Source organism: Electrophorus electricus, chromosome 21 (genome assembly GCF_013358815.1).
Source record: "Electrophorus electricus isolate fEleEle1 chromosome 21, fEleEle1.pri, whole genome shotgun sequence".
NCBI classification, from domain to species: Eukaryota; Metazoa; Chordata; class Actinopteri; order Gymnotiformes; family Gymnotidae; genus Electrophorus; species Electrophorus electricus.
Window position 1 is genome coordinate 1,961,882 of NC_049555.1, and position 14,329 is coordinate 1,976,210.

Below are 14,329 nucleotides of genomic sequence, written 5' to 3' on the forward strand. Positions count from 1 at the left end.
CTGTAGCTGAGCAGCCAATTATTTCTTTATATGTTTTCCCCTCTCCAATCAACTTCTTGATCAAAGTTCTTTCTCCTTTGGTACAATGTCTGGAACAACCCATTTTACTCACTGAGCAAGAACTAAAACCAGCAAATACAACATTTACTGCCCTCCTTCTTTAAATAAGGGCCATAATTGAGAACTGTTTCTTCATAGAATGAGTGACCTCACTAATTGAACTCCACACTGCTATTAATTTGAACACGCCCCTTTCATTAAATGAGTCAATTACACTCAATTAGCAGCGTGCACGTCATGACTGTTGATTCTGTTGGTTGGCCATTACTCGGCTACACCTAGTCATGAATTTTTTTCCCCCATGTTGTATTATCTTTTCTGCCAAAATCAGTAATTAAATTCATTAGTGATGTTAGACTGCTATTATTTTGCACATAACTATATTTTCATGCTGCATGTAGCATTTTGAGTGTCATTCTGAGTAAAAGGTTTTCTACCTGAAGGTGATGATTAAAAGCTCATTGTGTGCTGAATTTAAGGTGATCATCTGAGAACTAACAGGCAAGATGCTCACATGAGATCAGACGATTGGTTGAAATGATATATAATGTTGTATAATGTATAATTATATAATGTTGTATATAATTCTTGCCCCCCCCCCCATTAAATTCCTAAAGAGTCAGGTAAGCAAACGTCTGAGTCATCACAAGTCTTTCAAAATACGTTAGAAGAGCAACTCGAGTTCAAGTCGCTGATTCAAGTTGCTATGCCTGCCACATACACACAAGCACGCTCATATTTGCACACACTCACACTCATAACCTACTGACTACAACTATAGTAGCCAAGGACTCTAAAGGATTTAACAAAGTGACTAATGTTTTAACCACTTATGACTGGTTAGGGTGAAAGGGTCTAAAAGGAGCTCTATTAAGTGTTTGAGTCCCCCAAGAGCAAATGACACAGCACTGGGCCTCACCTCTGATTCAGGATCATCATCATCAAAGTCTGTATACAGCGTCTGGTCAGGGTTACTGGCCTTATCCAGCAGTTCGATGGCCAGTGTACGGCTAAGAGGCTGTGACACAAATGGGTGCTATGGACACAAGACACATAACATGACATGCAATGCAACGAGGAACGTCACACACAAACTGACATGCTGCATAAGAATTAGAGAAAGGTTATCCCTAAAAGGCTAGATTGGTCATGCTTGGTTTGATTGAAGACCTGTGGTAACTGGACATCAGACAGGTTAGGCTAGTAATGGTTAGAGAGAGGGCAAAAGATAACGTTTGGGTTGTAACTTCATAATTATATTTAATGTAAATATGCGCCCCCCCATGGTTTTAGTTACCTGCAATAACTTGTCAGCTGAAGGCCTTTTCTTTGGGTTCTTTGTCAACGACAGTTTAACAAAATTATGGAAGTTGTTGGTCCTTAAAAACACAGAGGCTAAAGATTAATAGAACATTCATCCTTCCTCAAGTAACAATATGCTGAACCTCATCCATGTAGCAGTCTCAGCCAGATCAACTACCAAAACAGAAATTGACAGAACAGTCTAGGCTACACAACAGTATTGGCTCTCTGTAAATGACTGCTCTCTTCTGCTTAAACAAATTCAAGTTCTAACTTTGAACAAATCTAACCAATAAGGCATTCCTTCTCCAATCCACTCTGCCAGCATTCATTGCCACAAATAGTAACGGGAACACCCCCACTATATGCTCAGGCATTTCTGCACTTTAAAAAATAAAAATGAAAGCAATTACCTTAAACGTCCAGTGCAATATAATTACTTTTAACATTTACTATCGTAACATTCTTATGATCCCATATTAATTAGTTTATGCTCATGCGAGACAGTCAGCTACCTTCTCCTTGCAAATGACTGGATTAATCTAATGGCATCAACCAAGCAGTGGCTCTACATGACTCCAGTTATTTACTGCATGGTCTTATTGTGCTACTTCTGCTGTATTCAGAAAGATCCACCGATAGTGCAATTAGACGGAGGTTCTCCTCCGAGTACGCCATTAGCAACTCTTTGGAGCCTTTCTGAATGCCAAAAGAGGGTGTATAACTGTCCTGAAGTCCAATATCTCAGATTTTCTATAAGATACTACTACTACTTCTCCAACTACTGAAGTCTTATTTTGTAGATTTAAGGTACCTCCTTAATTACTGTAATAATTAAATCAAGCTTTATTTATATAGCACTTTTTAAAGCAAGCAAGTTTACAAAGTGCTTTAAATGAAATAAATTGGGTTAAAAAGAGATAAAGCAAAATATAAAAACTAATAAAATATATCTGCAAAAATCAAGTTCAAAAGTCACAGGTTAATTATACACTAATCAAAAGAAGCATTCCAAAGCTTAAGGTATGGCTTAGGGTAAGCCTGGCTGCCTCGCTACTCTTCAGTCAGGTAGCAGCTATGGCTAGAGCCTTACTGTTGGTACATCTGAGTGCTCTATCGTCAACACACCTAATAATCAATTCACTGTGGTCCAGTAGGGTGAGTCCATGACAGTATTAGAAGGCCATTAAGAGCATCTTAAAATCAATTTTGAAAGACGTGGGTAGCCAGGGCAGCAATGTGAGAATAGGTTAAATATGCTGCTTTGTTCTTGTGCATGTAAAAATGGTCACTGCAGAATTTTACATTCAAGCTTGAGCTGGATTTATTTGGTAGGTCAAAAAGAAGAGCAGTACAGTAGTACTATGCAGTACTTTGCATGAAGTAGTATGCAAATTGACACCTAAGCATGCATAACTTTTAATCCAATCGCAGTTGTTGGGAGAATGTCAGGGACTTTGGATATATTTTTGAAGTTACAGAAAACATCTTTGCAAACATTATTTATATGGTTCAAGTCAAACACCTTTTTGAAAAAATTGGTAGGTAGAGGATTAAGATGACTAGTAGTGTTGAGAAGGAAAAACATTTTAATAAGTGCTTCTTGCCTCACTGTGGACTGAGATTTATGGCCAAGTGATAATTTGCAATGCTGTCACTAACCGAACGTGTTTTACTAATAATAAAAGTCAGAAAACTCATCACATTTTTAATTTGAAAGTTGTGATGGGACATGGGGTATGAGATTATCCAGCCTATTAAATGTTCTTGTTTTTATGACATCAATGAGGCTTGAAAAAGAGGTCTTCACTTTTACATTTTACAATTTTGGTTGACTTTGTCTACAGTGCATTAAAAACGTGTAGATAGAGACTCGGGTGTTAGTGGTGCTACTTAAAAATGCAACGTTCAAATAAACTGTCCGAGGAGTCGTCAGTGGGAGGCTGAACAAAAGTAAATAGGTCCGTCACCAAGTCTACATAGGAATGATCCGAGATTCCAACAAGTAAAATATTAGATATGTTGATATGTAAAGCCTGTGATATAATCAGACCTAAGGTGTAGTCAAGTTTGTGTGCAGTGCCGGCAAGATGCTGTGTAAGATCAAAGGGGTTTAGAAAACTGTAATCTATTGATTTGCAAAGGTGAATTTTAAAGTCCCTAATAAGTAAGTCACCAGCTCACCAAATTCTTCAAGGAAATCTGGATGTTGTCTGGAAGGATGATATATAACAAACGTTAGAGCTGACTGTTTAGACTTGAGATTCATGGCAAGATACTCAAATGGTGAGAAGTTGAGTAAAAAGAAAATCAATGCTATGCAGTGCAATGTGCTGTGAAACAGACAGGCACCAGCCTTACTAACTTTATGACCACTGAAAAAAACTGTATAAGGGGGTTGCTTTAATGAGTGTGTAAACATCATTATTAATAAGTCAGGTTTCTGATAAGAAAATCTAGTTCATGATTCAATCAGCTGTCCAACAAAAGACTTATTCATGAATGACTTTACATTAACTATAGCAGTTTTCAGGGTTACAAGGTTTTTTTTAATTTTTTTAATGAGATTTTGAAATATTGCTGGGTTTAAGAGTTAAATGAGGTCCTCCGTGAATAGAAATCGTAGGGAATGCCATAAATCTGATGAAAACTGACACTATGTATAATATGGCAGACAGTAACACAGACTAAATGTTTTAAGGAAACTGCCCATTACATTTTTACTGTTTAGTCCCTGATGAATAGTGTTTTGGGCTCATATGAAGTTAGCACTTTAAGTCAACACTCTTATCAGTGTTGGGGCAGAGTATTTGATGGGCATGTTCAACACTTTGGTAGGTGTTTGTGATTAGCATGGCTGCAACTGTTAGCTTTGAGCAAGGTGGATAGTGTTACTGTGCCAAGTCTGCATAACATGGTCCCCTAGTGAAGTAGACTATGCCGCAAAGGCAAACACGGGAGTGAAAGCTCCCTGTAACTTCTCGAACTTGTTGACACTAGTCTGCATACATGTCGAATGACTGAGGTAGCAACACTAGTAGCAACTTTTGTTTCTTCCAGTTGCTTTGTCTGCTGATCCTAAATGTGGTTTGTCCTATTTTAAGACTGAAACATCCATCTTGCTTTAGCACTTGTGACGGCTCCTGTTTTAGAAGCTGAGCTGGCTTCTCAACTACAGTCTCTTAAGTGTCACTGTAGATAATTTCCTTTCCATCAACACTGTCCATGTTGTGTGGTGCCATATCAAGTAAGTGCCTTTCATTTTCAAGGTCATTCTTTTTACACGTTGGTCAACTTATGTATTCACTTTACATCACCTGAAATGATGCACGTGCCTCCATGTCTAAAGAGTCCCATGACTGCATCCTGACCAATCACTTCTGCAGGGTCCTTCTGTTATATACAGTCTGCCTGGCCTTAATACACTTTGTCGCCCGTCTCATTCTCATCATCTCCAAGATGAAGTTGTTTATGCACTACTCGTTGAATTCTCTCTGAACTCCCCACTTCAGTGAATGCCTTCCTGGATGCATGCAGTGCTGAAATATGGTCTGCCACCCACGCACACTTTGTAGTGCCCTACAGAGCAGGTGGCCCATCAACAAATAGAGGGAAGGTTGGGGTTTTGAGGAAACACAATGTGTTATAGGCTGTAGGCATGTTCACTGTATTCATCAGTACCTAGGTCAGGACTTTTTTAAACAAATATTATTTCCATAAGCAGTTGACTGTCTCATTCCCGAAGTCCATTAGTCTCAGAACTGTTTACAGCTGCTGATATTATTTCCAAAGGTTCTATGAATTGCCTCTTCATGTCTCTGAAAATGACGGGAGACACGTACACTTTATACCCAGTAATAAAAGAAATACATCACACTCACTATTTCCTAATTTTTTTTTTTTTACATTTCTACTATTACTGAAACATCAAATATGTGGAAGTTGTTAAAAATGTGGATATACCTTGTTCAGGTTCATACAAATCTACATGCACTGCTTCATTGTACTCAAAGGAGTGGGCAAACCAACTAAAGGCTTCGGTTTAAACTTTAATATAGTTGACAAGTATCACAGCTGTCAGCTGTTTTCTTTATAACGGGGGGGGGGGAAATCGACATCTTTAGTTCCTGAAGTACTGGGCAAATCTTTTAACTTTCTGAGTTTAAGTGAGCTCAAACTGTGAAGACTTTGCATTGATCGTGTCATGAGTTGTGTCATGACCAGCACTGTTTTTCTGTAATGTCTTCACCCATAATGTTCTTATAATCTTCATACACTGAGTGTATTTAGGCAGTATCAACACCAGCTTCTCCCAGACATTCAGCCATGAAAGTTTCTCCATATGAAATTATCACTGTTGTCTTGGATGTCTTCTCTCAATGCTAATTTAATAATGCAAAGTACAGGTCTGGGCATGCACTCAAAGCCAATTGTCTGTCTTTCACATCTACCCATGTAGTTTTGACAGAATCTTAAAACGCTAACAGTTCATCTGAAAGGTTTGTTTTGTATTTTCCTGTGACTCAAAGCCAATTAGCTGACCACAGAAAAATGGAACAAAGTGATTGTAGTAGTGTGACTATACAATACTTGTTGAAATCCTCCTCTGAATATTCCACCTTTATCCTGAGGTTAGCAGTAATGAGTATCTTTATCTTGAGTTCATTAGTAATGAGTATCTTCATCTTGAGTTCAGCAGTAATTCCCATCTTCATCTTGAGTTCACATTGCAATATCATTTGTTCAGCTTTTGTAAAGATTGCAGTCGTCAAATTCTGGCAGTTGCTAACTAAAGCCGCTTCAGACATGTAGGACAACCCTGATCTTTTCTAGACATTCCTCAGAGAAGCCGTATGTGAGAATGCAAATGTCTAGATCAGTAGAACTGCACATTACAAGAACTTTATCCTACTAGCTCTCTAGTACAAAGGCCATGTCATGTCCGATTGAACCCATGTGTGAATAAAGCAGGTCACTGTCTGGAGCAAGCAAGTGGGTGCTGATAACATTCCCATTATGAGAATGACTTGAAACTGGAAGAAACACAAATATCCAAAATACAAATGTCTAACTGGAGAGATGATAAGCTTCACAAACTTCTTTTCTGCAAAGAAATTTCACTATTTCATTTATAATGCAGATACGAGTCTGTATCCTTCTCCACCAGCTTTACTGTGTTCTAAACGAAACACTGCGATTTCCACTCTCTCCTTTTTGCATCATGTCACGCATCCTGCACAATCTATGCAGGTCTGAACATGACACAGATATTCTCCTGTCGTGTACTACTACTATTACTAATGATAATAAAACGTTGTATTTATGTAGCACTTTTCAAGAATCCAAAGACACTTACACTAGTCAGTAAAAAAGACAATGATCGACACCACAGATGTACTGCGAGTGAAAGAGCAACTCTGGATAATATGCAGACCTGATTCTCTGAACACTATCCGAAATTCATATGTGAAAAAGTAAATACGATGATCAGTTCTATTTTGCTTTACAACTTTTCTTCGTGATGTGATGAGCACACATGGCATCCCTTCAATCCTATCACACAAGTCCACAACAGGGAAAGGCCCAACTACAACACACAACACGTTTCAACAGAACAGTCAAGCCTATTGAAACCTTCAACACACAAAACTACTCAAGGCAAAGGAATGGGATTAGGAGCTAAAACAGAACAAAGGTAGAATCTGTATGTTAGACCACTGGACAGCAGGATTTCAAGGGTTTAATACATTAATCATTTTCTTGACGAAATCTGTAATATTGACTGGATGTACCATAAAATCTCTCACCATTTTACTTTGTCTTTTAGTTTAGGGGGCTGGAAGTTGCTTTTTGTCATCAAAAACAGGGCCCTGGAAAGAGAAACTTTCCATTTAGCTACAACCAAAATATGAGTAACATTGAAAAAATAAGGGGGGGGGGCTAGGATTCTAACCTCATGGGGTGCAGCTCGAACATAGGAGGCTGGAGCTCCGCCAACTCAATGGCAGTGATGCCCACAGCCCAGATATCACACAGGTGGTTGTAGCCTCCTTTCCGTTCCACAGCTGCCACTTCTGGTGCCATCCTGACAAGAACACAGTGACCGTCAATCTCACTATTACTGTCAACTTTGATCCTTCTGTATGTACAGAATATCAAATAGTGAATATACTAAATGAATATTCTGAACATACTGAGTTTGTGCATTACTGGTAGAATAACAATTTAAGATCATTTGTTATGTTTATTATTTGCTTAGTTGAACCTTTTTGCAAGTAGATTTGGACTGTACTAAAAGTATTGGGACTACAATTTTTACACACACTATCAAAAACTAAATGTGTTAACTAAATACTAGACGGTGTACAATCTTTCACCAAATACCACAGGTCTGAGGGTAAGATGGATTACCAGTAAGGCGTCCCAATGAATGATTTCCTCTTGGCTAGAGTTGCTGTGATCTGGGCCGAAACGCCAAAGTCCGCTGTTTATAAAAAAAATTAAAAATAAGACGGATATCATAACATCTAAGTATCTAAGTATTTGAATATGTGCTCCTCCCTCTAAGTCAGCATAATAAGAATTTTGGATCAGTCACATAAATGTCTCACTGATGCTGACATTGGCTGGCATAACATAGAACAGGAAGTAATTTGCATTGAAACATTTTATTTAAGTCCTATGTAACCACAATATCCAGTCAGCAGAATCAGCAGTTTGAAGCAACAATTCAAAGACCACCACAAGCTACAGTCTTTCACCACTGTTCAACATTCCACACCAGCTCCCACTCAGCAAGACTCATCGTCGGCCTTAGTGTCTATATGTATATTCATAAATATCCAGAGACTTAGAGAATTGAACCCTTCAGTACTCTGAAAGCGTTGCTAGAACTTTGCTCCACTATTTGGGCTACAAGAGCAATGTAGTATAACATCCCCTCTGAGCAACACAGCAATAACAAAAGATGTTTTGTTGGTAATGTTTTTCCTATAGTAAATAGCAAGCACTAGGTAACTTGATTTACTCTAAAGAGATTTCAGCTTGGATATATTTATCAGGCTACTGATTGTGGTTTGCAGTTTTCACATGGCAAGCCAGTATATACTGCATTTCACCCCTTAAACATCCCCACTTGGCCATTAAACATCAGCCTTCTCAGTAAGTGGAAACAACCTTGACAGTCCAATAAAATGCCCCGTTTGTGAACTGTAACAATTACTAATCAAAATGTGCATCTGTCTTCAAGCCAGGAAGAACTACAGACTTGCACAATAAAGCAGATGTCATGCATGATTAGCAAATAGCAAAATTAAGACTCATTCAACAATCTTATTGTTAAACTACAGCATATTTATCGCAACACTATGCAAGACAAAACAAACATCAGCACATCATGTGTGAAAATAGCTTGTTTTCTTACCGAGTTTGACGTAACCATTATCTGTCAACAAAATGTTGGCTCCCTGTTTGTATTAAAAAATTATAAAATTAGTAGCAATACTGAACATCATTACTAGAGTTTGCAGGCTGTACAGTTACTTAGGTAATATGGATATTTACAACAAACTGCTTTTTTAATCTTTTAATTTTTAATTTGATTATTATAAATGTTCCTGTTCAACTATGACTTGATATCCAAATGTGCTTAATGAGTGAGAGTTAGTTAAGTTAGTTAAAGGAGTCATTTTCAAAATAAGCTCAAGACACAAACATTTTGGGACAGTGTGAATGCTAAACTCTGGGTTTGATATCAGTCAGAAGATGGTGGCAGTGATTATCCCAAAACAAAATGCAGAGCTACACTGGACTTTACCTTTATGTCTCGATGCATCTTTCCTTTACTGTGAAGGTAGTACAAACCCTGAAACATTTACAAAAAGGCCTTCAGAAGTGTAACTGTTATTTTAAAACATAAAACAATTTAAATTCTATCATTTAATTATACTTGTCAGGAAAGGATACAGGACATGGTGTGTGTGTGTGTGTGTGTGTGTGTGTGTGTGTGTGTGTGTGTGTGTGTGTGTGCTCATAGGCCATGCAGCAGGATTGTCAGCTTCACTTTAACTTCTAATGGTCGAGGTCTGGGCGAAACACTCACCTGAAGGGTTTCTCGTGACACATAAGCTATCTGCGATTCCGTCAGTGGTCCAGTAACTACAGAGAGAACATATGTTCATGTGAATTAGACAGACTTATGACACTTTCCTAATCAGGCCACTGGAGTTTAGCTCAATGCTTTAAAATGAAGTGCAGCCAAATGCACCCACCTTCACCGTGGCAAGATGTGTTCACAAATATGACGCAACTAAAAAGGATGAAAAGCAGCCCATTCACAATTCCTAAATGTGAGCTTTCAAATCACGTTGTCGGGCCACAAGCTCGTGGATTTGGATGAAAATGGGCATATTAAAAAGGATACAGGGCAGCTTATAATCAATTATTAAAGCCAGTCACCAGGTGTTCAGCATACTGTACATATGTACCTGCTGCATGTACATCCAAGGGAGGAAAAACTCAGTACATGTTGAAACAATGTTGAGCATAATTTTTAACTGTGAACTTCAAACTCAGGAAGATGAATAACCTCAAGGAAAGCACGTAGTGACCAACTGCTTAAGAATATGATTCTTCCACAAAACATTGTTACAAACGTATGAAGCAAAAGGTTCTTCACGTTATGAACACCAAGTTTACAACTCTAATGTACTCCTACAATACAACTAATTTCCATAAAGTCTCTGGAATGAAACACTCCCGACTGAACAGCTGGCCTTGTTGTTGGATGCTTCAGCAACCTCGTGGTGTTGATACTGAAACGGATATGCGGATCAATACTGCTTGTGTCAAATCCGTCAGCATATTAAAGATGTTACAGAATAAAAATGTTTAGACAACTTCAGTTTTAATTTTCCATTAATTTACATTAGTTGTTCAATGTCCAATAACTACAATGATGGTTTTGCAGTAATGTGTCAGACTACATTATAGTTTTAGTCTCAGAACCTCAGCCTTGTATGTGTTAGTTTACAATAGACTGCATTTCAGTTTCATCATATTTATAATGGCATCAGGGTTCTAAATTGCATCAGGGTTCTAAATCTAAATTTTAGACAGTGACAGTAAACTCTTAGAAGGGTTCACCTTGCACGATAAAAAGTAATGTTTAAATTCCCGCCAGTTTGGTATCAAATAATTCTTCAAGAATACCTCTAATAGATAACGTGTATACAAAATCTCCTTCATGTGCATTAGTTGCATCAATGCACAGTATGCAAGGTCTTAAATCCACAAGCTCATGAAGCAAAACATTTATTTAACATTCATTATAATAAGCTATCTGAGGTTCCATTTATTACATACTGGCCAAGGTCCTTCTGGACCTTCTTTTGATTTACATTTAGCTGATGCTTTTATCCAAAGCAACTTACAATTATGACTGAGTACAACTGGAGCAATCAAGGGTTAAGGGCCTCGCTCAGGAGCCTAAAAGTGGCAACTTGGTAGTCAAGCACCTTAACCACTGTGGCATTGACAGGCAGATATGCACAAATATTAGCTTATAAGTGCTGATGTTGGGAGCTTCCATTGGATATGGCTGCTTTGATATGAGACAGTCAACTAGAATTGAACAAGCTCAATATTAGGAGACTCAACTAGGAACAGAATTTTAGTTGTTCTACTAATTAAAGTAGTGTCTGTCTTCCAGTTACTCTTTTAGGGTGTGTGTATGCTTTTCAGCTAGACATGTACCTTCAGTTATTCAGAATTGTTTTGTTAAGACCACATGAATGAAATTTAGCACCACTACAAATCATAGAAATGAATGTTTTTGTAGCTCCTTCAGAGGTCATCTAAAATTAGCGTTTACTGATAATGAAACTTGTATTTATTAAATAATGAAATTATATTTTTCTTTCGTTTTTCTTTCCTGCCAATTGGCTTGTCTTGCTTTCTTCTTTTGCTTATTTTTTCTGAGGTCAACATCCAAGATGCCATGATTCTATTTTTTCTGCTTTACCCCATGAAAACCTGTACTGAACAATAAATGTGACTCACTCACAACAGAGGCAGTAAGATGATGACTCAGAAGGCAAGTCAGACCCAGAGGCGAGGTCTGTGGTGGAAGCAGCCAGTAGGTTGTCTTGTCAACAGGGTGCAACTTCTGAAGCCCGAGAAGAAGGTAGGACATTGCTTCCCCCAGATCCGACCTCAGTCTTCCCAGACTCTTCCCAGAGTCAACCCGACAAATCCCTCCATCCTTTGCAGCCAGTAGTAACAAGCTACTGCCTGTTATCACCATCCTGAGTATTATTAAGTCAAAGGGGAACCCCCTAAAGAGTTATGTCCCTTGCAAATTTTCCAGTCTCCTTTCATGGTGAAATGATGGTCAAGACCAGTCAAAGGGGGGGGCAACCCCATTCCCACACTCACCAGAAGGATCATGACAACCACTACTAATTTTGTAATCATAATCGATCAGTTAGAGTGCAGATGGAATAACGAGTCAGAGTGGCTAGCGACAGGAGCGTCATGACAAAGTCATACATGCTTGGCCCATGTCATGTGCCACTGCCAGCCAAGTTGAGACCAGAATTTCAACTTCTCAAAGATGCAATTGCAAGAATGTCCATTTTTAATGATTCTTGCACCAAGGTGCCAATCAAGGACTGTGAGAAAGTCCCCCACGTGGACGATGATGGTCCAGCAGTCAAGGCCAGGAATCTTCCCCACAACCATCCTGATCCAATTTGTTGGGTGGGGAAAGGAACGTTCAGGTGAGGACACACCCTCACCAGTTGCAGAGCAGCCCCTGTCCATTCTTCCTGTTTGTTGTTCCGCACTTCTGCAAATCTTGGGAGACCTTGTTCGGAATGATAATACTCAGAACATCTACATTACGTTCTTACTGATGACGATCTAAATGTCAATGTGTGAGACCTGATCAGAAATCTGCCTCATCTGCCTGATACATTTTATACAGTCAGGCAAGCTGTGCTTTCCATGGGGAAGTGCCTCAATTCTAAAGCTTCCAACCTTAGCATTACTAGCCATTCACAGGACCAAGAAATATCCAGTCCAGTCTGTTTTCAAAGCTCATCCTCCAAAAGCAATTTCTGCTTGAAGTGACCAAAAGAGACCAGTTCAGTCTGGACAAGTCTGGGCTTTAATCCACTGTACGGAGCACCATAGTCAAAAGACCCGCCGACACACAGAACACCATAAACATGGAGGCCTTCGCTTTCATCCTTATTGGCTGGGTCATCACCGCAAGTGCCTGACTAATGTCCTTCAGGTACACCCGTGCACCATCCTCTAGAACTGACTCACAAACATGATGATGATGATCATCATCATCATCATCATCATCACAAACTATTTGAGGTGTTTCCTCTCCAGGGGCTGTTGCTGTGACCTTGCAACAGACCCTTTCCTTCTTTGTTTTGTAACTTTTGGCATCAGGTATTCAAGCTCGTACGTCTATCGTAGTACTAGAAGTGTGCCACAGCAGCCACTAGAGCACAGCAGTGCACTTGACCTTATGGTTTACTGCTACGCGTTGTTTATTTCTTTTCTACATTTTAATGTCATTTAACATACGATCGGCCCAGTCTTGAATGTTTAGGTCTGCAACCTCCGAATTTAAAAGGACAATGATCTGTGATGGACTGGTGAACTGGAAACAAGAATGAATCCCAGCAACTTTTCACCTACTGTAGATGGCACGCAAGTTGTGTGTTCTGAGGCTTCCACAGCTCCACCCTCAAACCAAGGGGCAAATGCCTCAACATATGTTATTAGTGAATAACTATCAGTCTTTGTTCTGTACTTGGGCCCGTGTGAAGACAACCTCCATGAAATTAAATGCAGTTATTATTTTACTATTTGTTAGCAAAACTTTGCAGAGAACTGCATTAGAACTCGCTGATGGCCAGAACTCGTTGATGGCTAGTTTTTCCATCTGAATTTACTGCCCTTTTCCCAGAAAACCAATTAGAGAACCAACCGTCAAGATGAACCACCCATTGACCTGCAGCTGAACAACAAAAATATTGACTTTTTAAAAAAAAATTTGATGTGCTTCAGCTGGACTTGTGCTTCAGCATGCACAAAGACAGCTCGCCATGCACCAAGCAATTACAGTTATAATAGATAAAGGTTTAGCTGATTACAAGTTTTAATAGATAAAGGAACGGAACACGCCGTTTTGATCTCTCTCCCTCTTTCTCTCTAGAGAGCATTTTTTTCTCCTTTAAATGGCTGTGTTCTCACTCTCATTCCACTCTTCTTATTACAACTCATCAACGTTGCACTCCCCCTCTGTCTCATTTTCACACTCACCTTCATCTCTCCTGTCTCGCTCCACCTCTTTGCCAGCATACATGTGCTAATAATGTCGGTGACCCCGCAACAGAGTATTGCTGCTGCAGTGGGTTGATAGGAGGCTTTGCTGATAATGTGGGAGGTGGGTGCTGGTGCTACGCTAACACATTAATACTAACCCATTAACCCTCAGTAGCAGGGCTCACAACAGAAGGGCGAGAACAGTGTGGCAAACAGCTGCTGGGAAAAGCAGCTCTAATGATCTCACTGCAAACGAAGCCAACCGTCTCCAAGCAACGTGCGGGATGTGTAAGTAGATGCAGAGCAGACACATATCCGGGGGGTTTTTTTTCCCTCTAGAAAGTGTCCAATTTATTGGTGTATAGAAGAGGTAAACTGGTTTATTAATCTTACCATGATATATGTCTTGCAGTGAACCCCCTCCACAGTACTCCATGCAAATCCACAGCTTGTCCCTCCTAAAAAGAGCAAGACAAATACAGGTTCTGTCAACACAGGGCTGTAGGACTAAAGACAATAATGAGGAGACCTCTGACCAAACTCCATCAGAACACATGTCATTTGTTTTCCTGACCATCCCTTTTTGTCATGTATACAAGCTCTTTACACTTACAAGCTCTGT

At 39.3% G+C, this 14,329-nt stretch overlaps 1 protein-coding gene across 7 annotated transcripts in view; it reads right to left on the bottom strand.

Moving 5' to 3' along the window:
• map4k3a (mitogen-activated protein kinase kinase kinase kinase 3a) overlaps positions 1–14,329 on the bottom strand; it is an 82,493-nt gene that overhangs the window by 39,315 nt on the left and 28,849 nt on the right. For all 7 annotated transcript variants that reach the window (XM_035520774.1, XM_035520773.1, XM_035520771.1 and 4 more), the window contains exons 4-12: positions 14,101–14,165; positions 9,464–9,519; positions 9,179–9,226; positions 8,786–8,828; positions 7,774–7,846; positions 7,316–7,447; positions 7,170–7,232; positions 1,358–1,439; positions 980–1,096 (exon numbers count right to left, since the gene is read on the bottom strand). In XM_035520774.1, coding sequence (XP_035376667.1) covers positions 980–1,096; positions 1,358–1,439; positions 7,170–7,232; positions 7,316–7,447; positions 7,774–7,846; positions 8,786–8,828; positions 9,179–9,226; positions 9,464–9,519; positions 14,101–14,165 — 679 coding nt within the window. The remainder of the gene's footprint in view (positions 1–979; positions 1,097–1,357; positions 1,440–7,169; positions 7,233–7,315; positions 7,448–7,773; positions 7,847–8,785; positions 8,829–9,178; positions 9,227–9,463; positions 9,520–14,100; positions 14,166–14,329) is intronic.